General features: G+C 49.0%; 2 protein-coding genes and 1 long non-coding RNA gene across 5 annotated transcripts in view; 1 reads left to right on the top strand and 2 right to left on the bottom strand.

Moving 5' to 3' along the window:
* Positions 1-1254, bottom strand: part of SUOX (sulfite oxidase) — a 4303-nt gene extending 3049 nt beyond the window's left edge. The window contains exons 1-2 of one of the 3 annotated variants that reach the window (XM_084758519.1): positions 1064-1254; positions 451-576 (exon numbers count right to left, since the gene is read on the bottom strand). The gene's annotated coding sequence lies outside the window, so the exon portion shown is untranslated. Of the gene's footprint in view, positions 1-450; positions 577-962; positions 985-1063 lie in introns of those variants that run through there. The other 2 variants (XM_084758518.1, XM_084758520.1) reach the window with 2 other exon arrangements.
* Positions 583-3818, top strand: LOC311584356. Its single transcript, XR_014774828.1, has 4 exons — positions 583-943; positions 1374-1458; positions 2211-2318; positions 2946-3818. It is a non-coding gene; the product is annotated as an uncharacterized lncRNA (long non-coding RNA).
* Positions 3660-27199, bottom strand: RAB5B (RAB5B, member RAS oncogene family). The gene is made up of 6 exons (XM_084758602.1): positions 27081-27199; positions 14700-14958; positions 10375-10526; positions 10026-10148; positions 8731-8824; positions 3660-6560 (listed from the first exon to the last, which is right to left on the bottom strand). Exons 2-6 carry the CDS (start codon positions 14860-14862, stop codon positions 6445-6447), a joined length of 648 nt encoding a protein of 215 aa, XP_084614728.1. The 5' UTR covers positions 14863-14958; positions 27081-27199; the 3' UTR covers positions 3660-6444.

The following is a 27199-nucleotide window of genomic DNA, read 5'->3' as shown; positions in this document are numbered from 1 at the left end:
TGCCCCAGGCCAAGGGACTAGATGACAGATACAGGTTTGCCACTCTTTTTTTTTTTTTTAAATGACGATGGTTACTGAACCTAAGACTCTGAGAATGTTATAGCTCCTCCACTGAGCTAAATCCCTACCCCCCCAGTTTGTAATTACTTCTAAAGGGTGACTGATGAGAGCACAGGCGAGAGGTAGAGGCAGCCTAGCGGGCTGAAGGAGCCCAAATCCTAGGAGCAAACTGCCTTGGGTTTGTAAAAGCAGGTCTTGTTAACTAGCTCCCGCGGAGCAGCAACACAGCAGGCCTCCCAGAACTTGTATCCTCATTTCTTCCCAGAGGAACTGATATGAAGTGTAAACAAGCAATAACACTCACCCAGGCCTTTCCTCTTCTCTCCCTCCACTCCTCTAAAATAAATACCCCACCTGAGAACGGCACCCAAACTCGGTCTCCACCCTGACCTTGTAGTCTGTGATGATTTCAGCAAACCCAGCGGAGTCAATGGCCAGGGTGTCAGGCTACAGAAGGAAGTTACTTTTTCTGCCCTCTGTCCTGCAGCAGTGTCTTCCTCACAATCTGGTGCCTCTCTGACCCGGGAGGGTCAAAGTGGAGAGAAATAAGAAGCAGCTGATTGCCGAGATGCTTGAGGAGGAGCTCTTACGGATTAGGGAAGGAAGGAAGATGGGAAAAGGAGCGAATTCTTCTCCTCTTAGCGCCTGGGCCACGGAGAGCCTTCCTGCCAACCCTTAATTTTTAGCAACCCGCTTCTACCAACCGGGCCCTAGGTTTGGGGTTGTGTGTGGGTGGCCTGATAGATACCGAAAAGCCGCTACACGGTGCAAGCAAGCTCCTTACTTTCCGGACACTTTAGGTAGGAGGGTGTGTATGTCCAGAATTCGGACAGACCCGCAGCCTGCGATCCCAGGAGCACCCACCCAGACATCGTAAATGGAGGTACCGGTCCTTTTGCTACCCCTAAGATTTGGAGCCTCACCGGCCCCGTTGGTCCCACCGCTGCCCTCCCTCCTCTCCCACCCTCCTTCCCGGTCCGTCGGTAGGGCGCAGTTTCCTTACCCCGCTGGATGTCGGCCGCGGAACAATTCCACTCGCCCCGCGCGGGGCGAGAGCTCTCGGAGCGGAGGGGCGGGGCGGGGCTCGGCCGTGACGTCACGGCCCGTGCAGGCGACCTCACTCTCCTAGCCCAAGCCGCAGCTATTGGTCCCTGGCTTCTCCGCTGCTCCAGACCGGGACTGGCTGCTGTCGCCGAAGCCTCGGTTGGTGGTGAAGGGGGTGGGTGGGTGGGGAGGGGGAAGGGGCGGGCCCAGGGGGGACAAGGGGGCGGGGCGTCGTCCGCTGCGGGCTCGTGCAGGCCTTTACCTCCTAGGGACCGCAGTCCGGACCAAAGCCCGGCACCGAGGCGGCGGAGGGTAACCAGGGCTCCAAAGGGGGCCGCGAGGATGGGGACCAAAGTAAGTTTCCCCGGGACAGTCCCCCCACTCCGGTCCTGCGGGTATGTCCCGCGCGTCAGCATTTGTTCTTAGTATTGTAACTGTTGAGCCCTACTTGTGTTTTAGGGAAAGCAAGGCCAGGGATAATAAACAGCAGAAATTATGCCTAAAAATAGTGGCTCAAAGATTGGCAGAGTGGATTTCTGAAGTGCAAAACCAGCGACACTGAGAAACTATCTTTTATTCATTTTGAGACAAGGTCTTAGTATGTAGTTTGTAGACGGGACTGGCCAGGAACTCACAGATCCGCCTGCGTCTACCTCGAGTGCACCACCATAACCAGTCCTTAATAAAAATCATCTTTTAAATTTTGCGTAAAGAAGAAAAAGGCATCTTTTAAAACACGAAAAATGGAAATTTAACAAAACTATAAACATTATAGTCTGGTATATCAGTAAAGGACACTAATAGAAAAATTCGTTATTACTCTTAAGTTTTCCGAGACAGGGTCTCTCTGTGTAGTCCTGACTGTCCTGGATTCTCTTTGTAGACCAGGCTGGCTTCAAACTCACAGCGATCCGCCTGCCTCTGCCTCCCGGGTGCTGGGATTAAACCATGCCCAGCCGTTATTACTCTTTATCTGAAAATTACACGCTTTGCCCGTGCTCCGGGAACAAACATTCATAGACTGCCCTCTAGAGACCAGACGGTTGAGCTACAGTCCTATCAATTTACAGCAAAACTTTACATTCGAAACATCTTTTCCCTTTTAGTTCTCCAGCCAGAATTTTTGTGAGGAGTCAAGCCAAGGACCTCAAGCAGGGCAGTGTGCCCAGAAAGGGAAATTACAGTGAAAGGGGGACGCTTTCGGAAACGGAAAGGTTTGCAGCTTTTGTGTACATCGTCCTGTTGCTTTTTGTTTTTTGTTATCAAGACAGGGTTTCTGTGTAGCCCTGGCTGTCCTGGACTCACTCTGTAGACCAGGCTGGCCTCGAATTCACAGCGATCAGCCTGCTTCTGCCTCCCTAGTACTGGGATTAAAGGTGTGCGCCACCACCGCTGGGCCGTGTTGCTAAGAAGTTTCAGCTGGTGTCACAGTACAGGAGGCTGGGACTGGCCGACTTCGTCCCCCACCTACTAAGGCCACCCAGTTTTGTTTTATGGAGCTGGCATCTCCTGTAGCCCAAATGGCCAGAGAGCTCGGAATGCTGGGTGTAGGCCACAGCTGCCTCAGACTTCATGTCCTTCATTTCAGAGGTGGTGGCTTAAGCAGCACTAATTTGATGAAGGCTGGTGAGTTAGGGGACGGCCGGGAAGGCCCTAGCTCCAATAGCGACTCATGTTTTTCCTATTGTGTGTGCCAACCCCCTTTAGACTGACAGATAGAAGGACTTCAAGTCAAGTAGAGTAAGAAACAGAACTAGCAGGGTGTGGTGGCGCAAGCCTTTTTTTGTTGGGGTAAGAGCTACTTGGTCAAAGTTAATCAGTAATTTCTTTTTCTTTTTTAGAAACAGTCTTGCTAACATTCAGGATGCCTTTAAACACACTCTCACAGCTTCAGCCACCCTAAGTAGCTGTGATTACAGGCAAGTGTCACTGTACCTGGCTGTTCTTATCCCTTTTAAGATTCACTTGTATGTATGAGGGCTTTTCCAGCATGTGCACACCTGGTGCCTATGGAGGCCAGAAGACATCAGGGAGCCTGGAATTCGAGCTGTGGATGGCTGTGAGCCACCATGTGGGTGGTAGTTACGGAACCCAGGTCGTCTGCAAGTACAAGTGCTTTAAACCGCTGAGCCATCCCCTCAGCATCTTTTTTCTTGTTTCTAATCTTAATGTTATGGATCCAGTTCAGAAACTAATATACAAATGAGTCCTAGGAAAATGCAAAAAAAAAAAAAAATTTGCATGTTGCTTGCAATACTTTAGATATGCCATTTCTCTTTCCAGTCTTAATGGCTCAAGAGATCCACAGACCAGAGCACCACACACAAAGATAAAACAGTCATATTTGATAGGTCATCTATGTCTATGAGCAGGAGTTTACAAAAAACAAAACAAAAAGAAACAAAATAAGGGTTATTTTCCAAATTGATTCTTCAACTAGCTAGAGAAAATAATGAGGTGCCAAGACGCAGGGAAGGGGTGCTGGAGGCCTCATGGCCCTTCCCATTTTTTAGTTTCAGGCAGACAAACAGCAAAAACAAAGCAACAGTCGGATGCACTTTTTTTTTCTTTTTTACTTACATTAAATACATCGATAAATCAGCAGTTGCATTCTGTTACCACGATTGTTATGTTAGGAGCGTGAAAGAAAGGCAAACACTTTCTTAGGGAAAAAAATATATAAAGGCAAAAAAGATAAGCCCTCCTCTTAAAAATTGATCAAAAGAAAAAGATAACAGGGGAGAGTACAGAAGAGAAACCTGGTTTTGTTTTGATCCCAAGTGTGGGATGGGGATGAGAGCAGGATGTTTACCACTTAGAAGTCGGAACACTTGGGGGGGGGGGGGGTGCACTTGAGCGATGCCAGCTGAAAACCATCCTTGAACAGACTGAGAGGATACATATATGAGCCCAAAACAGGGGCTTGAAGCTTTTGGTTGGGACTTGGCTTTTGGCTGCTCATCACTCCACTTCGAGGAGCTCTCTAGAGAAGGCTTCAAGGCTTTGGACTCTGGCTGAGGCTTCAGGTTCCGGTTGCTCCAGGTTCCAGCAGCAACTTTGGTGGGTGGGACTGCTAGCCAGGAGAACTGTTCCTAAGAACTGACACCAGGTTTCATTCTTGTTTTCCTTAATCTCCTTTTCCTCTTATCTAGGCTAGTCGGGTTGTAAGGGAGATAGGCTTGTTTAGTAAGTTCATAATGAAGTAAAATTGTTAAGGAAGTTAAGCCTACAGGGAGGGCGGGGAGAGAACAAAACCCACAAGAGCTCAAATGAAGGCAGAAGAGCTGGAAGGAGTGGAGTGGAGGGAAGGCGGAGACAGGTCCAGGAACCAAGGCCAACACTGTTCCTAAGGGGATGGGGGGGGGGGAGCCTAGGGAAATGGTTTCCCAGCCCCAAGGCAGTAAAACATCTTCACTTTTGCAGAGACAGAATTCAATTTCTAAGACTTAGAGTCAGTCTCAATTTTTCCATGGGTAAAAGGATGCTTTGGGAGACTATTGGGGTCTAGGGAAGTAAAGTTGGAAATGCGTGTTTCAGGGCTGTGAGAACTAAGGCTGCCCCTGGGGAAGGAAGAACCTACGCCGGGTCCTCGAGGGGCTCAGCCTCGTGAGGGGCTCGGCCTCATGTGTTCCTCAGCTGTTCTCAACAGGAGGCAGTCTGTAAGCCAAAGGGGTGCGAAGGCTCAACTCCACGGTACTGTGGTCTTTTCTGTTGTCTTCAAATTTCCCCCAAACTCTGGCTAAAATACTGAGCTCCCTCTTGCCTTGATGGCTTCCCACAGATACCCTCAAACACCTAATGAAGAACACAGAGAGGCCAGAGACATAGGAAGGAACAAATCCCTCTGATGGTACAAGGCAGTTGTGAGGCACCTTCAGTTCCAGCTGCCCCTGTCACAGGACACGTGGCCTCTGTGGTAGGAGTCCCTAGTGGTCCATGGATTAAGTAAGAGTGAGGGGGGATGAAGGAGGAGAAACTAAACCCAACATATTAACAGGAGAAAAGAGGCCTAATGGGAAACAAGAGGCAGAACACACTGTACAATGAAGAATAAAGGCTACACGTATTTACAGGGAAGTAGAAAAGACACGGTAAGATAACCAAGTGAACGGGAGCCCTGGAAGATAGCACACTCCTCCTCCTGCCCTTCGCTTGCCACCGCGGCCCCTGCTGTTGAGGCCACCCCCCAGCTGCTCAGACAAACCTGTACCCAAGAACAGAGGCAGGAGCCAGTCAGAGGAGGCGAGCAGTGCAGACTGGCTGTGAGCAGCCGCCACTGTTACTGTTTTCATAGTGCTCCCCAAACCTTATTGTAGATTCCATTTAATTAAGAAGGTTGAAGGACAGGTAAATCAATCAAAACCCCCATACAACATGTATCTTGACTGAGCTACCATCAATTAAAGTGCAAACTGCAGGGGCATGGTGTCTGGGGCTAAGGCCATCTCAAGGCCCAGGGCAGAGGGATGCCTATGTATAGATCAGAGGATGGTGTCAGAAACTGGTACCTCCCCCAGGAAGATCACAGCAGAGCTAATGGTGCAGGCAACCAGTGAAGATTCTTTGGAGCATTCTGAGGTCCAATCCCCACGCTGGAGTGGGGGTGAGGAGGTGGGGAGAACTACCAAGAGGCTGGGTGAGGGAAAAGAGCCTTGGGATGAGTTCCAGAGCCACAGACGACACTGCACTCGGCCTTTATCCAAGTCCCACTTGGTGCCTGCCTGCTTGCCGCCTTATTCTCACTCCTACCTAGGACACCCTGCCCAAGTCCACCTCTCGGGTGCTACAGTGTTTCACAAACCCCTACCAGGTAAATAAAAGGAAAAATAAAGGTTCCCTTCCTCCCTCCTGTTCCGAGCCCTCCTCTCCCGCAGGCCCTAAGGTAACTACGGGTGCATGGCCTCCTCAGTGCCTGGGCTTACACTTCATCATCTTGGGAAGAGGAGGAACAGGGAGTGATGAGGGGGAGGCGGCGGCAGGAGGAGGCAGGAGACACCGTCTGCTCTGAAACCCTGGGAAGAACACGGGGGTGGGGTGGGGTGGTAATGATGAGGAGTCACTGTCTTGCACCTAGAATAGGAAGTGAAGGAAGTCTGTTTTGGAAGGAAGGTCCTGGGGAGATCTGACCCCAAACCCCAGAGCAGGGTGTAGTAGTGGCAACAGCTGCCTGGTGTTGGTTGCTGAAGCCTTAGAAAGGGCCATGACGAGCTGTCAGGAGGCAGCCCTTGGCAGCCAGGGCTCCGTGTGCCGTTACCATGGGGGCTGTGTGCTGAGGGTGGGGATGGAGGTCTTTTCTTAGCTCTCCTGCTAACTCCATACATGTCTGCTGCTAGCCACCCCTCAGTTGCTACAACACTGGCTCTTGTTCTGCTGGGACTGCTCATGGAGATCCACGCCCCGACCTCGGCCTGCTGCACCCCCCAGGTTCTGGGGTTCGCTCTTTGGCAACTTCTTTGCTAAAAACAAAACAGAACAAAGCATGGTAGGTTTTACTCATAACCCTCCCACCCCAAAAAGACTACTGAGGGGGAGAACAGGAAGATTACGATAATGATCTGAGGAGGGCACAAGTATTTGTAAGTCTCACGGAACACAGGGAGCTAAAGCCACCAACGGACGGAAGTCACAGAAGGGCATTTTGATGGTGGTGGGGACGGAACCCACACTTTAAACCCTGACCTTGCTGGGTGTGGTGGTGCCTTTAATCCCAGCACTCGGGAGGCAGAGGCAGGTGGATTGCTGTGAGTTCGAGGCCAGCCTGGTCTACAGAGTGAGTCCAGGACAGCCAAGGCTACACAGGGAAACCCTGTCTTGAAAACTGAAAACAAACAAAAAACCCCAAACAACAACAACAACAACAAAAAACCTCAAAAACAACAAAAACCCCTGACCTTGGTTTCTCTCACTCTGTAGTCCAGATTAACTTCAAACTCTTGATCTCTCGTCTCAGCCTCCCAAATGGTAGGATTGCAGGTGCACACCACTTTTGTTTTTTTACTTTCTTTATTCTGTTTTGAACTTTTTTTTTTTAAACTCTTAAGTATGTGTGTAAGAGTGGGTAATGAGCACATGGATGCAGGTGCAGTCAGAGCACAGCTGTCATACCCCTGGAGCTGGAGTTGCAGGTGGCTGGTTGTGAGCCACCTCATATGGGTACTAGGAACCAAACGTGGGCCCTCTACAAGAGCAGTGTGTACTTTTTTGTTTATTTTGTTTTTCTGTGTAGCCTTGGCTGTCCTAGACTCACTTTGTAGACCAGGCTGGCCTCAAACTCACAACGATCCACCTGCCTCTGCCTCCCGAGTGCTGGGATTAAAGGCGTGCGCCACCACGCCCGGCTCAGTGTGTACTCTAAATCACTGAGGCATCTCTCCAGCCCACTTCTTTGTTTTTTTATTGGAGCCAGGTCTTATGTAGCTTAGGTTGGCTTCAGACTTGCTAAATAGGCAAAGATGACCTTGATCCTCTTGGCTCCATTTCCCAAGTTGTGCTTCGCCCAATCCTGATAGCTTAGGCTGCATCTTTTTGTTTCAGCGCAGTGCCCTAACTGGTCAGATAGTTTTGTATGCACTACCACGCCAGGGTACAGAGTTTGTTTTTTATTTTGCCTGTTTTGTTTTGTTTTGAGCAAGTCTCAATACATAGCTATCCCTGGATGTATTTTTCTTTCTTTTCTTTTTTAAAAAAAGATTTATTTATTATGTATACAGTGTTCTGCCTGCATGTATACCTGCATGTCAGAAAAGGGTACCAAATCTTATTATAGATAGATTGTGAGCCACCATTTGGGTGCTGGGAATTGAACTCAGGACATTTCTTTCTTTTTTTTTTTTTTCATTCTGGCTTTGGTTTTTTGAGACAGGGTTTCTGTGTGTACCCTTCACTGTCCTGGACTCACTTTGTAGCCCAGGCTGGCCTCGAATTCAGAGATCCGCCTGCTTCTGCCTCCTGAGTGCTGGGATTAAAGGCGTGCACCACCACTGCCCAGCTGAACTCAGGACCTCTTGAGGAGCGGCCAGTGCTCTTAACCTCTGAGCCTTCTCTCCAGCCCCTGGCTATATTTTTCATCTGCCCCCCCCCCCCCCCGCCCCACGACAGGGTTTCTTTGGCTGTTCAGGAATTCATTATATAGGCCAGGCTAGCCTCAAACTCACAAGAGATCCATTGGCCTTTGCCTCCTGAGTGCAGAGATTAAAGGTGTGTGCCACCACGCTCAGCTACAGAGTAGCAGTGGCTCTCAACCTGGGGTCATGATCCCTTTGGGGTCACATACCACACATTTACACTATGATTCAAACTACAGTTATGAAGCAGCACCGAAATACCTTTATGGCTGGGGCCACCACACATGAGCAGCTGTACTAAAGGGCCGCAGCATCAGGAAGGTTGAGAACCCCTGGCCTCGTACTTACGCAGTTAGCCTCACACTTGTGTTCTGGCTGCACAGGTGCTAGGTTACAACTTCAGGTTTAAGGTTTCTGTGTTTTGCTCCTTTGCAGTGCTGGGGAACCGAACCTTGGGCCTTCCCTCTCTTATGCAGGAACTCTACCCTGACCTACCTCGCCAGCCCCAGGAATTACTTACAGACACGGAGAAACAGGATGACCTCAGACGCTGTGACCTTACCTATCGCCAGGAAGAGGTCATTCACGTTCATGGCGGTCTTCGCTGACGTCTCCATGAACAATAAGCTGTTGTCATCTGCATACGCCTGAGCCTCCTAGAGAGATGAGCAGTACTGTCGTGTTACTCCGAGCAGCACTCTGGACTTCTCTCCTCTTAGTGCTCTTTTGTACTAGTTGGCTCTGAACCCATAATAAGGTAATAAGATTTCCCCCAAGATAAGCTGATGTCCAAGCCGGGCAGTGGTGGCGCACGCCTTTAATCCCAGCACTTGGGAGGCAGAGGCAGGTGGATTGCTGTGAGTTCAAGGCCAGCCTGGTCTACAAGTGAGTCCAGAACAGCCAAGGCCACACAGAGAAACCCTGTCTCAAAAAAACCCAAAAAGTATATAAGCCCATGTCCAGTCAGCACAACAAACAGACCCCAGGAGTCTGTGTGAACATGCATGCATGGACAGGCTGCGGGCTGACTTCGGGTAGCTTTCTTAATTCCTCTTCACCTGGTTTACTTTGCTCCATGTATTGTGTGTGCGTGTGCTGATGCAGGCCAGAGTCAATGATGAGGTCTGGCCTCTCCTTTCATCTCCGTGGAGTCCAGAGAATGAACTCAGGCCCCTAGGCTTGCACCACCAGCCCCCACCTTTCTGCCTTTTCTTTTGTTTTTTTTCAAGACAGGGTTTCTCTCTGCAGCACTGGCTGTCCTAGAATTCGCTCTGTAGACCAGGCTTGAACTCACAGAGATCCCCCTGCCTCTGCCTCCAAAGTGCTGGGATTAAAGAGTGCGCCACCACCGCCCGGCCACCTGACTTCTTTCAGGATAACCTCTCTCACTGACTTGGAACTCACTGTTTTAGCAAGCCCCTGGGACACTCCTGTGTCCACACTGCGGGCACCGAGAATGCAGGCATGTGCAACCTTACTGTGCCTTTTTGCTGTGGGTGCTGGGAATCCCAAGTCTTCACACTTGCCACACAAGGCCTTTACACCTGGAACCACTCCCCAGTGTAAGGAATCGTGACTGTGGAGAAGGTGAACTGATAGCAATCTCTGGGTTTTGGCATATCAACAGTTGCTGCTTACCTCAAACCTAACTGTTGCCCACTTCCTGTTTTCACCCTGGCTCCCACCCTATAGCTGGTATTTCCCTACCCCTCTCATCTGGAAGTTTCTTCTGATTCCTCTAAAATCTCCTGCTGCCATCTGGCCACAGTGTTGCCGTATCTAACACGGCGTACAACTAGGGAAGGAGACAGTCAGGGTCACGCATGAAGCGGAGCGCTGGGGGCCGGGCCGCCTTACTTCATATTCCACCGTGCGCTTGCTGGCAAGGTCAGCTTTGTTCCCCGCCAAGGCAATCACGATGCTTGGGCTGGCTTGTCGCTGCAACTCCTTCACCCAGGTCTTTGCCCGGGCAAATGTTTCCTAGGAAAGAATGAGAGAGCGTGCGGGCTGAAGTGAGTGCTGCCCCACAGTCATCACCCCCCTCCTCGCTGACGTCACAGTCTCCCACAATCCACTTGGTCTGCCTGAGTGCTTGGAAGCGTACTTGGCATGTTTTATTTTGCTACTTCAAGAGCCAGTTTCCTCTCTCCACATAATTTAATTTCTATAGATACATCTCAAAACACAGCCTCCTCAGACCACTCACCTGATTAGTAATGTCATAAACCACAATTGCAGCCTGGGCACCCCTGTAGTACATGGGGGCTAAGCTGTGGTATCGCTCTTGGCCAGCTGTGTCCCAGATTTCAAACTTGACTGTTGTGTCATCTAGACACACAGACTGGGTGAGGAAGGCCGCTATGAAGAAGAAAATGAAGATGTAAGTGGGAGGATGGATGGGAAGACCCCACTCCCCTTCAAATCACCTCTGCCAACTCTAAGACCAGTTGCCTCTAGGCCCATCGACTGCAGGCTCTCATGTAAATAGTGGAACAGGACCAAGATGGCCTCTGAACTTTTGTGTGCAGAGGCAGGAGGCTCAGGAGTTCAAGGTCATACTTAGCTATTTAGCAAGTTTGAGGCCAGCCTGGACCAAGTGAGACCTTGGGTTTATTTGTTTATTCACCTAAGAAAGAGTCTCAGAGCCAGCGGGCGCCATACTCAGGATGCAGAAGCGGGCAGATCTGAGTTCAAGGCCAGCTTGGTCTAGAGTGAGTTCCAGGACAGCCAGGGCTAAACACAGAGAAACCCTGCCTTGAAAGAAAGAAAAGAAAAAAGGAAAGAGCCAGCAGCAGTAAGTATTAGGCAGAAGCCACATCAGGAATCAGGAGCTGGCTCGGGAGCCAAGAGCGCTTGTTGCTCTGCCAGAGTTTATCCCGACACCCACAGGTGCTCACAACACGCAACTCCACTTCCAGGGATCCAACGTCCTCGTCCAGCCTCAGGGCGCACCAGGCAAACAGGGCGCACAAACACACATAAAAGTTAAATAACGAGCCGGAGAGATGGCTCAGAAGTTAAGACACTGGCTGCTCTCCCAAAGGCCTGGGGTTCAATTCCCAGCACCCACAAGGCAGCTCACAACTATAACTCCAGCTCCAGGGATCCAACACCCTCACACATACATACATGTACAAAAAACATATAAGAAATAAAAAGAGGGCTGGAGAGATGGCTCAGAGGTTAAGAACATTGTTCTTCCAGAGGTCCTGAGTTCAATTCCCAGCACCCACATAGTGGTTCACAGCCATCTGTGCCCTCTTCTGGGATGCAGGTGTACATGCAGGCAGAGCTGTATAAATAATGAGTTATATATAAAAAAGTTGCTGGGTGTGGTGGCGCACGCCTTTAATCCCACCACTCGGGAGGCAGAGGCAGGTGGATCGCTGTGAGTTCAAGGCCAGCCTGGTCTACAAAATGAGTCCAAGACAGGCAAGGACACACAGAGAAACCCTGTCTCGAAAAACAAACAAACAAACAAACCGTTATGTAAGTAATAAAAACAGAAACTCAAGAAATGAGAAGCTTGTCAGGGCAGGACGCAGCTGTAGTTCTAGCACCCGGAAAACAAGGCTACTCTAGTCCCTGTCACAATCAAGCCCACAGGGCCTGAAGCTAGACAGCAGGGCTGGGACACCACTTCTATTAAATGGCAATTTTTATTTCTTTTTAAGAAAGAAATATTACCATTTATTTGTGGGCCTGTGTGTGAGTATATGCATGTGAATGCAGATGCCTATAGAAGCCAGAAGAGATGTGGGAGCCCTGGAGTGGGGATTACAGGGACCCGCCGGAGCTGGACACTGGGAACTCGGGTCCTCTGAAAGCGCAGCAAGCTCCCCTAACCACTGAGCCATCTCCCCAGCATCCTCAGGAATATTCTTTAGAAAAGATTTCAATTCAGACGTAAGCAAGGTTATTAAATAAAAGTGATGGGGCATGCCAGGTGGTGGTGGGCGCACACCTTTAATCCCAGCAACTCTGGGGGGCAGATGAGGTGGATCTCTGTGAGTTCGAGGACAGCCTGGTCTACAATGAGAGTTCCGGGACGCCCTATGTAGTAGCCTTGGTTACACAGAGAAACCCTGCCTGTCTCAAAATACCGAGAGTGGGAAGGATTTAATAGTCTTAAGGAAGGACATTAAGTACACGGTACTGAAAGGCCCTGGCACACCTAGGGCGGATGTGGGCTTATCAAGAGTCACCTGATTACATACCTGATTAGGAACCACTGTTGGGGTGGGACAGGGAACACGCCGCCTTCAGCATGGTACAGTTCCTCTACCTACTGAGCTATCCTTCCACTTCTTTTCTTTCTTTTTTTTTTTTTAATATTTATTTATCTATTTATTACATACACAGTGTTCTGCCTCCATATACATCTGTACATCAGACGAAGATACTAGATCTCATTATAGATGGTTGTGAGCCACCATGTGGTTGCTGGGAATTGAACTCAGGGCCCCTGGAAGAACAGACAGTGTTCTTAACCACTGAGCCATCTCTCCAGCCCCCCACTTCTTTTCTTTAGTCAGGGTCTTATTTGTAATACAGACTGATCTGGAACTCACTCTGTAGCACATGTAAGCTTTGAACTTGGATCCTCCTGCCTTAGCCTACCAAGTAGCTAAAATTACAGGCCTCTGTCATTGGCCCTGAGTATTGTGTTTTACATTTTTTATTTATTTATGTATCTATTTGTTTTTAAAATATTTATATTATTATCAAAAATTACAAGTATTGTGTGGGTAGTGCTAGTGAGGCCAGAGGTGCCCGATCCCTCCTGGAGCCGGAGTAACAGGTGGGTGCAGGCCACCTGAGGCGGCTTGCTCAGAACCAAACTTGGGTGCATGTGTGTCCCTGCAAAATCAGTGTGTGCCTTTAACTTCTCAGCCATCTCTCCGGTCCCTGGGTGTTGTTTTTTGGAGAGAGGGTCTTGCTAGGTAGCTTTGGGCTAACCCAGAACTTGAAGTAGTCTTCCTGCCTTAGCTCCCAGTATGTTCCCATGTTAGGATAGAACCGCCTCACTTGCTTTTGTTTGTTTGTTTGTTTTGAAGACAGGCTTTCTCTGTGTAGCCCTCGCTGTCCTGGAACTCATTCCTGCCTCTGCCTCCTGCCTCCTGAGATTAAAGGCACATACCACTCCCATCACCACTCTAACTTTTATCTGTTTGTGATGTCACTCAATGGAACTTCACTGAGACAGAAATGGAAAAGTATAAAGAACTGACTTTTTGCCTCTTGGAAACAGAAGTATTATGACGACTCTTTTTCTCCTCTGAAAGGGAGTCTCACTCTGTGGTCCAGGCTGACCTGAAACTTATACAGTCCATAGCAGCATTTGCCTGTTCCTTTTTTGCTACCTTCTTTCTTGGCATTAATCCAAAGTACGGGCGAGGTACGGGGACTGGTGGGTGGTGGAAAGATGGCTTACGGGTTAGGAGCACTGGCTGATCTTCCAGAGGACGTGGGTTCCATTCCCAGCACCCACTGCATGGTTCACAACCATCTATCACTCCAGTTTCAGGAGACTCAGCACCCTCTTCTGGCCTCTTGGAGCACCAGTCAGACACAGATGCAGGCCAAACACCCACATATACAAGATGAACATAAAAACAGTAGTAAAGGACCTCTCATATTTTTGGTTGTGAGCCTAGCCTTTAATGGCTGAGCCATCTCTCCAGCCCATAAAGGACCTCTCATAAGAAAGCCTTACAGCTGGGCATGGTGGCGCACACCTTTAATCCCAGCACTCAGGAGGCAGGCGGATCGCTGTGAGTTCGAGGCCAGCCTGGTCTACAAAAGTGAGTCCAGGACAGCCAGGGCTACACAGAGAAACCCTGTCTCAAAAAACCAAAAACCAAAACCAACCAAACAAAAAAACCACCGTTACTCCTCCTGGTACCAAGTTGGAAATCTGATTTTTTTGGACCTGTTTCAGGATTACGTGAAAAAGTAAAAACTCTCAGCCTTGAACTGCAATTAGAGGCAGCAGGCCCAGCTTTTACTTTTAACTTACTTTGATTGATTTATCTATTTAGGCAGGTTCTCTCTACATAGCCCTGGCTATCTGGAACTCACTATGGAGCCCAGGCTGGCCTCAAACACACAGAGACCTGCTTCTTTCTGCTTCCAGAGTGCTGGGATTAAATGCACACACCACCATGCTTTGCCTGATTTTTGTTGTTGGTTTCAGAGACAGGGTTTCTCTGTGTAGCCTTGGCTGTCCTGGACTCACTTTGTAGACCAGGCTGGCCTCAAATTCATAGAGATCCACCTGGCTCTGCCTCCCGAGTGCTGGGATTAAAGGTGTGGGCCACCTGGACCGGCTCTGATTGTTTTTTCCTTTTTTAAAATTGTAACAGGGCCTCATGTAGGCCAAGCTGGCCTAAAACTCTATGTTAAGGATGACCTTGAACACCTGATCTTGCTGCAGTTTCTACTGGTAGTGAAAGCCAGTTCCACAATTAAGTCACAGATGTCCCTTTGAAGCCCTACTAAGCACTGAACCTTCCTACTAGGCACACTCACCTCCAATGGTACTTTCCTGGTACTCGTGGAACTGCCCTTTGACAAACCGTAACACCAAGCTGGACTTCCCCACCGCAGACTCTCCCAGCAGGACCAATTTGAACTGGCATATCTTGCTGGCCTGGGGCTGCCCATTGGGCCTGGCTGTGCTTCTGCTAGTCATAGCCAGGGTATCAAAGTAGGAGGGTAGAGGGAGGGGGATGCCACAAAGCGGCAAAGGGGGAAGGGGAAGGGGAGGGACTTCCAGGCCTCAGCAGTCCTGTAGGAAAAAAAAAAAAAAGATAAAATTAGACACAGGTCCATTGAAAGTGCAGTCTTTTTTTTAACTTTTAACATTTTTTTTGTTTGTTTTGTTTTTATGAGATGGTCTAAAATCTTTGACCTCTAGCCCAGGTTGGCTTTGGACTCCTGCCTCAGCCTCTCAAGTGCTAGGATTAGAGCAGGAACCACCATATTCAATGAGGTTGCTTTACAGAGTGACCTGAACTCCTGGTCCTGCGGCCTTCATGTCCCCTCCCCCAAGTGCTAGAACTGAAGGCCACACACACCCGCTGCCCAGCTTACTTTAGTTTTCTTTTTCTTTTTTTTAAAGATTTATTTATTATCATGAATACAGTGCTCTGCCTGCATATACACACTGCAGGCCAGAAGAGGGCACCAGATCACTTTATAAATGGTTGTGAGCCACCATGTGGTTGCTGGGAACTGAACTCAGGTTCCCTGGAAGAACAGTCAGTGCTCTTAACCTCTGAGCCATCTCTCCAGCCCCTTTACTTTGGTTTTCTGAGACAGCATCTCACTGCATAGTAGTGGCTGTCCTGGAACTCACCGCACAGACCAGAGGAGCCCTGCCATTACTGTGAGTGGTGTGGTTACAGGTGTGCGCAGTCGCTCTTTAGAACAAGAGCAGAGCCTCTTCATTTCCTTGTCCTGAAAGCTGCGCTCTGGTGATTAGTTACCCAACACTGAGAGGTCACACACAGCTGACCTTCAGTAGTGAGGTGGTACACAGCAAGTGTGCTGGTGCTTATCTGTAACCCCAGCACTCAGGAGGTAGGGGCAGGCGGATCTCTGTGAGCTTAAGCCCAGCCTGGTCTACATAGTGAGTCCAGAACAGCCAAGGCTACACAGAGAAACCCTGCCTCAAAAATCAAAAAAGAAAAAGTAAGTTAGCAGAGGACTGAGAGGGAAATGACAGGAATGACAAATTACTGTGCCCTGGGCACTCTGTGCCAACAGTCCTAATAGTCCTGACACACAGCACCATGAAAAGCCTTTTATGTGCATCTGTGTGTAGACCAGAGGCAGTTTGCATGAGTTTGCTCTCCCACCACACAGCTCCAGGGAGTGAGCTCAGGCTGCCTGGCTCTGCCTGCTGAGCTGTCTTGCTGCCCTCCTCATCACAGCTCTTCTGAAGACTTACATTCTGGCTGGGTGTGCTGCTGCACACTCAGGAGGCGGAGGCAGGTGGCTCTCTGAGTTGGAGACCAGCCTGGTCTATACAGCAAATTCCAAACTCGTGTGGCTTCTACCTGTATATGTGTAAACATCTACACATATGGACACATACCACACACAATTGTTCAAGAAATCTGAAAACTATTAGAATCAGAATAATTTGACTTGTTTTGTTTTTTTGAGAAAGGGTTTCTCTGGGTAGGTCTGGATGTCGTGGACTCTTTGTAGACCAGGCTGGCCTCCAACTCAGAGATGCACCTGCCTCTGCCTCCCTAGGATTAAAGGTATGTGTGCCACCATGCCCTGCTGAGGGCTGGTTCTTAACCTTGATCTGACTATTGTATTATTTTTACTTCTCTGTCAACTTCAGCTCTTTTCACATCTGAAGACATTTAATTCATTAAGTATTTTGGTTTTGTCTAACTATAGGCTTTACCATAACAAAGACAATTACAGCATTTTCCAGCACACACACGTTGCCTATTTGAGAAGTCTGAATGAGGACTGTAATGAAGCTGATGCTCATACAATGAAAATCGGTTGACGTGTCTCTTAACTTGCTTGCACTCAACTGGTTTGTTCTTTAAGTTTTATTTTAGAAGCAAGGCTACACAGAGAAACTCTGTGGGGGGAGGGGAGAGGAGAGGGAGAAAAAGAAAGGTATCTGGCCAGGTGGTGATGATACACTCCTTTGAGAGTCAGAGGCAGGTGGATTTCTGTGAGTTCAAGGCCACCTGGCCTACAGAGCTAGTTCGAGGCTAGACAAGACTTCACAGCAAACCCTGTCTTGAAAACAAACCAAGCACCCGAGGATGAGTCATTTCTGAAAACATACCCTGGAGCACTTCACATACAGTGCCTCGCAGAAAAAGAAAGGGGCCTTAGGTCTAAAGTTCAAAACAGGTGGCCAGAGAGATGGCTCAGTGGGCCAAAGTGCTTGCCACACAAGCCTTGGTGCCACCACCCGCGGAACCCCCCGTGGAAGGAGAGAACTAACTCCCCAAAGTTGTCTTTGATCTCTGTGAATCGTGGCCCTCCCGCTCACACACATCATGCATATGTTTATACCCACATAAATAATGAATAAAATAAAAATTAAATCAGATTGGTAAGATGGCTCAGTAGACACTTGCCCATAGCCGCAGGAGAACCAACTCCCACGGTTGCCTTCTGACCTATATGCACTTGCACACACACACAAATTAAAAACACATAAAGCCGACATATATATCCCAAGAGTGGTATGTGTAGGTGACATATCCCCCCAACACACACACTGAGACACACACACCATTTGAGGTCCCTGGTCACTCCCTCATACTATTTGAAAGAATACCTTCCAAGGGGAAGGACAGTAAGCCTCAATGTTGCTTTTTAAAACTATGGAAACACAGGTGGGGACGGACTGGATTCTCATAGTCACAGCCGGACACATTAACCCTGGGTCACAGCAGGGGTTGGGGAGAAACTGGTCAGCACATTTTTTTGCTTCTAAACAACCTTGTGTTGTTGGAATTTAGAAACTACTGGATTAGAAAAGACCACCTTTCATTTCTTTATAGGACCTTAGCAATCTGCTCTGCTCTGCTTTGCTGTTCACTGTAACTGATGAGTAACAAAACCTATAAACCTTCATCATTAATATCATCATGCTTTGTAACTACAGTCCTAGGGAACCCAACACCCCTCTCTGGTCTCCGAGGGCACTGCACACATATGGTGCACAGACACACATGCAGACAGAACACTCATACACATAAAACAAAAGTAAAGGTTAAACTTTTTTTTGGTTTTTGGAGACAGGATTTCTCTGTGTAGCCTTGGCTATCCTGGCCTTGAACTCACAGAGACCAGTCTGCCTCTGCCTCCCAGTGCTGCCACCATAGGTGTGCGCCACTGCGTCGTCGGCCAAGCTCAGCTCTTGTCACCCATGTTAGGTGGCTCCCAGCCCTGTAACACTAGTTCCAGGTGATCCAATGCCCCATGGCCATCTGCACTCAACTGCACATACATGCACGCACGCACGCGCGCACACACACACACACACACACACCCATGCACACACATTACCTTTTTTAGGTGTCCGCTCCCCCCTACTGAACCCACCAAGTTACTCTGTGTAGCCTTGGCTGACCTAGAACTTGCTCTGTAGACCAGGCTGGTTGCAAACTCAGAGCTCTGCCTGCCTCTGCCTCCTGCGTGCTGGGATTAAAGGTGTGCACCCCCCACCCCCACCTTTGTTTTTTATGGTAAGGGCCACAAGTAACCCTGGTTGAATTTGAACTCACAATCCTCTCTTCTACTTCCCAAGTGCTGGGACTACAGTCATTGGGCTCCACCATCAATTCAATTGATTCCTTTCTTACTCTCGTGAAATGCTGCTGCTGTTGTTGTTGACAAGGTCTCATTCTGTAGCCCTGGATAGCCTAGGTAGAACTACGTACACCAGGCTGGTCTCAAATTCACAGAGATCTGTGTCTGTCCCATCTGCCCACCCGCGTGCAGTCCAGTGCTGGGATTAAAGGCATGCCACCACCATGTCTGGCTTTTTAATATTTTCTTTTTATGCATTTCAGTGTCTTGCTTATCTGCATGTTTGTGCACCATGTGTATTCCTGGGAATGTTGGAAGCCAAAAAAGGGCATCAAATCCTTCAGTACTGGAGTTCTAGATGATGGTGAGCTCTCTACAAACATGGAAATGATCTTGGGTCCTCTGCAAGAGCAGTTAAGTGCTCATAACTGCTCAGCTATCTCCCACCTATGGTTTTGGGTGGGTGTCTTTTTTTTTTTTTTTTTTTTTTCCAAGACAGGGTTTCTCTGTGTAGCCTTGGCTGTCCTGGACTCACTTTGTAGACCAGGCTGGCCTGGAACTCACAGAGATCCGCCTGGCCCCACCTCCCGAGTGCCGGGTCTGAAGGTGTGCACCACCAATGCCCAGCTTGGGTGGGGGTCTTATGCAGCCCAAATTGCCCCACCTCAGACTCCTGAGATCACAGGCCCACACCACCATTTCTAGCTGTTGACAATGGGAAAATGATCCATTTAAAGGCAAATAAAAAAAGTAACAGTGATCTGGCTGTGGCTGGCTAGTTGGGTGTCACCTTCCTTCTGCAGAGTTAAAGGTGAGTCCCTTGTACAGAACAGAGAGAGGCCTGTTCTTTAGTCAAGGGGGTGTGCTGCCTGCTAGAACCTCCAAACAGGCTCTCAAGGTCTCAAAGGCAATGCAGCAGGTGTTATCATTATCAGCTTCAAACCTGAGGCCAGAAGAGGCAAGGAAGGGCATTCCTCCCTTTCACACTTTTAGAAGAGAAGCAGTCAAATTTAGCTTCCTGAGAAGTGCAGCTCAACAGGGCCTACTGGGCCAAGCAGATAATCCCAGGACTGCGGCAGGTCAAGGCCAAGTTGGTGAGCGAGAGCCTGTCTAAACAAAACAAAATATCCCCAATACTCAGGAGGCAGAGGCAAAAGGATCATCACAGATTTAAAAAGGCACAGTGTGATGGTACAGACCTGTAATTCCAGCAATGGTGAGGCAGAGACAGGTAGATCTCTGTGAGTTACAGGCCAGTCAAGGCTACATAGTGAGACCTTGTCTGGAAAAATTAGAATTTGAGAGTCAACCTGGTCTACTAAGTACTAGCTCAGCCAAGGTTACACAGAAAGACAAAGAAGCCGGGCATGGTGGCACACATCTTTAATCCCAGCACTCGGGAGGCAGAGGCAGGCACATTTCTGTGAATTCAAGGCCAGCCTGGTCTACAAACCAAGTCCAGGACAGCAAAGGCTACACAGAGCAAGCCTGTCTTGGAGAGGAAAAAAAAGAAAAAAAAAAAAAAAGGACCAAGAAGAAAGGGCAGCTGCAGCTCAGCCTGGTGTTGCACACCTTTAATCCCAGCACTCGAGAGGCAGTCAGGCGGATTCTCTCTGAGTTTGAGGCTAGCCTGGTCTACAAAAGGAGTCTTTGGGCTATCACAAAGAGGAACAAAACCCAAAAACCAACCAACTGGAAGCTCCAAAGACAGGACTGGCTTATGCAGTATCCATTAATTTGGGAGGACTGAGGTGTTGTCCACAGGTCAGCTCACTGGCCAGGAACAGAGAATGACGTTCTCCGAGCACCACTTCACAGTACATGTCAGTCCCAACTGGAGCAACACTGCATCCTCAGGACCCCCTGACTTGCTTCAGTGCATTAACACTAAGTCTAATCATCTGTCTAACAGGGCTCCGGGTCCATGGCCTCCACGCACTGCCCAGTAAGCCAGATAAGAGCCAATCCATGTTGGGTGGTCCACTTCCACTTATAGGTGAGAAAACTGAGGCTCATAAAATTAGCCAATTTGTCAGGCACTAAGTCTAGCCAGCTAAACAGTATTTCTGCCTCTTTTATATTATTATGCTTGCTTTCCCACCTTCCTTTAAAAAAAAAATGTTTCGCTGTGGCTGTGTATGCTGGGCTGGTCTTCAACTCACAATGCTTTTGCTTTTGCCTCCTGTGTGCTGGGACTACAGACACACACTACCTCCCCTATGTGTCCTCCTGTGTGCTGGGACTACAGACACACACTACCTCCCCATGTGTCCTCCTGTGTGCTGGGACTACAGACACACACTACCTCCCCATGTGTCCTCCTGTGTGCTGGGACTACAGACACACACTACCTCCCCATGTGTCCTCCTGTGTGCTGGGACTACAGACACACACTACCTCCCCATGTGTCCTCCTGTGTGCTGGGACTACAGACACACACTACCTCCCCATGTGTCCTCCTGTGTGCTGGGACTACAGACACACACTACCTCCCCATGTGTCCTCCTGTGTGCTGGGACTACAGACACACACTACCTCCCCATGTGTCCTCCTGTGTGCTGGGACTACAGACACACACTACCTCCCCATGTGTCCTCCTGTGTGCTGGGACTACAGACACACACTACCTCCCCTATGTGTCCTCCTGTGTGCTGGGACTACAGACACACACTACCTCCCCTATGTGTCCTCCCTCCACTTTGGTTTGAAGATTACTGGAGACAAGCCGGTCTCACAGTTGGGGTGAACCTCCTGTTTTGGCAGCCCAGAAGCTGGGATTAGAGGGGTGAGCCACCACACCCAGCTTCTATCCTTTCTGTTGTCACTGAAGACACGGCTTCTCTACGCAGCCCTGGCTCACCTGAAAATCACTCTGTAGACCAGGCTGGCTTCAAACGCAGACTTGCCTGCCTCTGCCTCCTGAATGCTGCGATTAAAGGCACCTCGCCCGAGGCGCCACTGTACTTGTGTGCTGGGACTAAAGGCATTGTGCTTGGATTTCAAGTTATGTGACAATTTTCCCCCCACATGGGTTTTAGGGATCAAAATCAGGTCTTCAAAAGCATGTTCCCCACTGAGCCATCTCCCTAGCCCGTCACTGCACTTCTCAAGGAATCAGGAAATGCTTAACTTTGGAGGGGGTACAAAATACAAACATGCGTGCGTACTGGAGAGAGCCCATGTGGGGCCTCAGCTGCAGTGAGTACAGGACTGCCCTCCTCTCCAGCAGGGCCTCCAATAAGCCCTGTCTGCATGGCTGGCGAAAGGGAGCCTGGCAATGTGTAGGGCCTGGTGGGCTTTGGAGCTAATGTGAGATTTACTAAAGGAAGGCGGCACAGAAGCCAGCACACACCTTCAGTTCCTCTCACGGCAGTCTTCACCTGAGGGCTGCGCACGTAGCTCACCGCCTTGGCTCCATTCCATCCAGTGAGTCACTGGCTGTAGAGTTCTAGCTCCCCCATCCTCCCCCTGTTCCTCCAAAAGGCAAAAAGCATGCTTATCGCTTCTCAGCATGGCAGGACTAACTCCCTATTATTGGCCCGGGAAAGATTAGAATGCCTTCATTTGTCTGCCGAGAAAACCCCAAACTTAGAGCAACTGAGTGTCAATGTCCCTGGGAGACTACAACTGAGTGTCAATGTCCCTGGAGACTACAAAACTGTCTTCTAACTACAGCGACATTCATCCCTGCTGGAGTCTAAGGAAAAGCCACCTAGGAGCAAGACTGACAGCCAGCACTCAGGAGGCAGGGGGATGGCTGTGAGTTCAAGGCCAGCCTGGTCTACAGAGTGAGTCCAGGGCAGTCAAGGATACACAGAGAAACCCTGTGTCAAAAAAACCCAAAAAACCAGGAAGGAAAGAAAAAGTGAAACAAGAGCTGGAAATACAGCTCAGGAGAGGGCTTGGCTAGCATGCTGTATTTCACTGTATTAATTCTTTACTGTATACATACATGTATGTATATATAGGGAAATAATATATACAGCAATATACATGCTACATAAGCGTGTACAACAGTAACTTCTCAAAAAGTGGGATTTTCAAAATTTATGTAATCATAAACCTTCAGAAGCCAGGCGTGGTGTCGCACGCCTTTAGTCCCAACACTCAGGGAGGCAGAGGCAGGTGGGTCGCTGTGAGTTTGAGGCCAGCCTGGTTTATAAAGTGAGTCTAGGGCAGCCAAGGCTATACAGAGAAATCTTGTCTTGAAAAGAAGCAAAAGTATAAATAAATAAACCTTCAGAGCAGTGTTCTTATACCTCAGTGATCCCGAGATCCTCAGCACCTACTCCTCCCTCTCAGAGCCACCTGCACAGGCCTCGCGAGGGTTAGGAGCTCCTCCTTCCCGGCTTCAGAGCAGCTCTCTTCCGAGGGGCTTGGTGATCACCCTTGGACAGATGGACTGTTGTAACCGATATGGGCTAACTGCCCTTCCTGTCACTGTTACTATGTCTCACATGGCCTAGTCACACCCAGTGTGGCTCTGTAACGCTGAGGCAACTCCTAGTGCCTAAAAACAACGCTGAGGCTTTAGGTGATGTTAAGCAGTTTTTTTAAAGCTTTGGCGTCATCACCCTGGGCTTTGAGAAACACTTTAGAGATGGAAGCTGCACCCGACACAGGCAGGGATCTGCAAGCCCTACACCAAAGCTACACTCTAGCCCAGAGACCTGTACTTTCCTCTCCTGGTGACTCTTGGGAGGAAGGAGGATATATGTACAGCTTTTACAGCATCCTTCCTCTGTGAGGGCCACGCACTTCCGTGTGTTCACCACTTCGCACTTCAGTTACACGTGGCTTCACACATGCTGCACAAGCTGCACCACTGATCCCTTCCCCCCTGAAATGTCTTAGGAGTGGGAGGTGCCTGTTGCTTCTCCTGTCCAATCTATGCCCCATCACAGGAGCCGAACATACACCAACACAGACAAGCCAACCGTGAAGGAGCACCCTGCACCCCCGCACAGCACCAGGCGACAGAGGGTGTGAGTGCAAGGGCAGCAAGAAAGCCCTCTTCTCCAAATACACTGTTGTGACTCCAGGCCTATGTTTGAAGTTCTACATTGCTAAGTCCACTTTAGCTCCCTAAATACACAAAAGCCTTTGGTGATTTTGGGAAATGATATTTTAAGTCACTATGAATTATTTACATCTTTTTAAAAAATCTTATTTTAGCCAGGTGTGGTGGCGCATGCCTTTAATCCCAGCACTCAGGAGGCAGAGGCAGGTGTATCTCCTGCGAGTTTGGGGCCAGCCTGGTCTACAATGCAAGTCCAGGACAGCCAAGGCTACATAGAGAGATCCTGTCTTGAAAACCCCAAAAATAAATAAATAATCTTATTTTATATGCATTGGTGTTTTGCCTGCATGTATATCTGTGTGAAGATGTCAGATCCCCTGGAACTGGAGTTACAGACAGTTCTGAGCTGCCACATGGGTGCCGGGAACTGAACCCAGGTCCTCTGGAAGAGCAACCACTGCTCTTAACCACTGAGCCATCTCTGCAGCCGCGAATTATTTATTATGTTAAACTTAACAATTCCTAGATACAACCTCTGTTCTTACTCTCTCTGTATACAGAATCTGGTAAATGCTAATCATACGTTCTACCACTAGGCTACAATCCTAGATCCTAGATTTTTTAAAAAATCTTTTGGGCAGTAGTCATAGTGTTTGAAACAGTGCCTGCTTGTAGCTTAGCCTGGCCTTGAACTCAGGGCCTTGCTTCAGCCTCCTGAATGCTGGACTCAAAGGCAAGTACTCAGAATACCCAGCTTCCAGATCTTTTCTTGAAAGGATGCTTTAAGGAGAAGGTATAAAACACAAACCCCACGAAGGGACACAGAACAGTCAGGGTATGATCAGGGGGCTTAAAGAGGATGAACACACTTGCCAATAGTTTTCTCCAGGACTGGCTGTGTAGGTGAGAAAAGCTGGGGCAGAGACTGAATTGAGGTGTTTGCTAGGCACTGTACCATGAGCATATTAGAGACCTTCGAAAAGTCGAAAAGGCCAACTTCAAATTTGGGGCAATATGGGACTTCTTGGGCCACTGTATCAAGCCAGGTACAAGACCCTCTTCTGGAACCTCCACTCTCTCCCTGAGAGAAGGAAGAGATAGTCAAATATTGTAAATACCTGCATGAAGAGGAGCGTTCCAGATTCCTTTTTCTAGTGGAGATGCTAATAACTATCCTAAACAAAATTACTTCCCTTTATGTTTCTTTCCTGCCCATAAAATTTTTGTTCATGGATTCGGGCAGTTTCTAGGCTACCCAGTGCACAACCGTGTGACTGTGTACTGAGGAAGGCAGATGATAACACACGGCACAACCCCATGCTTGTTCTGCATGCGATAGAAGACAAGATGAAGAGCAAAAGGGACACAGTGAATCAGAGAGTATCATACAAGAGGAGAACACAGTTGAAAGGATGAAAACAGGGTTTAGTGAGAATGTGGAAACTCTGTCTTTGGTGGCAAACTGTTTACTGTGGCTGTCCTCAGTGAAATAAGCTATGTGTGGAAGGACTCAGATCTCATTCATTTCCATGCAGCCTACACACTTTAATATGTGTATATATTGCTTTGGTAATTAAGAGATGTAGTGACACAAGTTAGAGACAGCTCAGTGGTTGTTCCCAGCACCCATGTGGCAGCTTATAATTGTCTTTAACTCCAGTTCCAGGGACTCCAACACTTCCTCTGACCTTCTAAGGACTCCTGCATGATGCATGCACCTTGGAACACATATGCACCCATAAAAATTAAATATTTAGAAAAAAAGGAGGCTGTGCAGTGGTGGCGCACACCTTTAATCCCAGCACTCCGGAGGCGGAGGCAGGCAGATCTCTGTGAGTTCGAGGCCAGCCTGGTTTACAGAGTGATTCCAGGACAGCCAAGGCTACGCAGAGAAACCCTGTTTCGAAGAAAAAAGAAGAAGAAGAAGAAGAAGAAGAAGAAGAAGAAGAAGAAGAGGAGGAGGAGGAGGAGGAGGAGGAGGAGGAGGAGAAGAAGAAGAAGAAGAAATAATGCAGAGAAACCCTGTTTCGAAGAAAAAAGAAGAAGAAGAAGAAGAAGAAGAAGAAGAAGAAGAAGAAGAAGAAGAAGAAGAAGAAGAAATAATGCAGTGATACATAGCATTAGTACAGAAAGAAAAGAGAAAGGGCCCTAAGACAGAAACCAATACCAATAGGGTCCAATCTATAGGAAATTTGACAGGTCAGTAAACCCCTCCCTTTATGTGTATGTGTGTGTATGTATGTGTGCGGGAAGAGGGGACTCCCATTTGTTTGCCACTAATAATGCCTGTTCTAGGCTGACAAGCCTGAGAACTCAACATTCACAGGTTGTCCTCTGACTGCCACATATGCACTGTGGCTCACACAGGCATACACACATACACATATACACACACACACACACACACACACACACACACACAGAACATTTTTAAGGACATCTTCATTCTCTGTAATTCATCTTTCTAAGTATCCCAGGATTTGGCCTAACTGACTAATCACACAAGAAGTGGCTCCTGAATAAATGGACAAAGAAAAAAAGATGATGCCGGCCTCCTGGGAGGTAATTCTTAACTCTTTCCCCAAATTCCCTCAGGGGTATCAGCTCACAGTTCCTGGCCTGGAGACCACTAAGTATCTAGAAAATGCCTAAGTTAAAGTCTCACAGAAGTTTCAACGAACATGGTCCATTTTTTTTTTAAATGGCTGGGGATCGCTAAGCTCCTTTCCACACAGATGACAGAGTTCCTCAATTCTAGGTAAAAGTTAGGTCACCGCAGACCACATTATGAAGTGGGAAAGATTGAGCAAAGCATCTCCGAATTTTCCTTAGTTCTTTCATAGTACATGAAGTAGGAAAACAAAACAAAACAAAAAAACAAGACCAGCTAGGAGGCCAGAGCAAACTCAAGTATTGGGGGGGGGGGGGGGGGGAGGGAGAGCTGAACTTGGAGCTACCGGGAGCCATGGGAAATCTAATTTTACCTTTGTCTTCGCTCCCTACTCCCGAAGTACCAAAAAACTTCAAGTCACCAGACCTAACCGCTAAAGGAACAAGAGGGTAAGATGCAGAGCCTCCCTCACCATCAGTCCAGAAGTTCCCAGGACGGATGCCAGGCCCCGTTTTACTTCCCTCTACTTCGGTCTTGTAGCTCAGCAATGCATTCGTCATTTACTTCGCTGAGACCAAATCCCTCTCGGCCACACCAGAGTGCCCCCAGTTCCCCTTTCAACAGTCACTTTCCCCTGAAAAGAATGCCTGCACTCGGCTGAGAACCCTGGACTCCGGAGACCGAGCGTCGGCATCCCTCGGGGCTGGGCGTAGCGCCCACCCCTCCACACCTCCCGGGCTGCCAGGGCTCCCGGCGCAGCTCCTCCCTCCTCGCCGGGTCCCCGCGCCCGAACCCCGAGCCGCCTCCCCGACCAGAGGCTCGGCGCCCACTGGGCCTGCCGGGACAGCCTCTGCTGCCCTCTCCGGGAGGCTACGCGGCCGCGGCGAGGCCCCGGCGCAGGCCGGGTGCGGCCATAGGCCAGGCTGCGCTGCTCTCGGGACCTCCGCCTCTGCCCTTGTGGGCTCCATCAGCTCGGTACCTGGGGCTCCGTCTCCCGCGTCGGGCCCGAGCCTGTGCGGAACAGACAAACAGCTGCGGCTCAACCAAGCCTCCTGCCCCCTTCGCCCCTCCTCCTCGCCGGGGCGGGGACTCCAGCCA

Source organism: Acomys minous (genome assembly GCF_964271855.1).
Source record: "Acomys minous genome assembly, chromosome: 15".
Lineage (NCBI taxonomy): Eukaryota > Metazoa > Chordata > Mammalia > Rodentia > Muridae > Acomys > Acomys minous.
This window is presented reverse-complemented; position numbering and strand designations above follow the sequence as displayed.

Coding starts and splice junctions, on each gene's coding strand:
- RAB5B (XM_084758602.1), bottom strand. CDS start 14,862: ATGACTAGCAGAAGCACAGCCAGGCCCAATGGGCAGCCCCAGGCCAGC. Junction 8,825..10,025: donor AGCGCACGGTGGAATATGAA/GTAAGGCGGCCC, acceptor TCATCTCTCTAG/GAGGCTCAGGCGTATGCAGA. Junction 6,561..8,730: donor TGACCTCTTCCTGGCGATAG/GTAAGGTCACAG, acceptor TTTTGTTTTTAG/CAAAGAAGTTGCCAAAGAGC.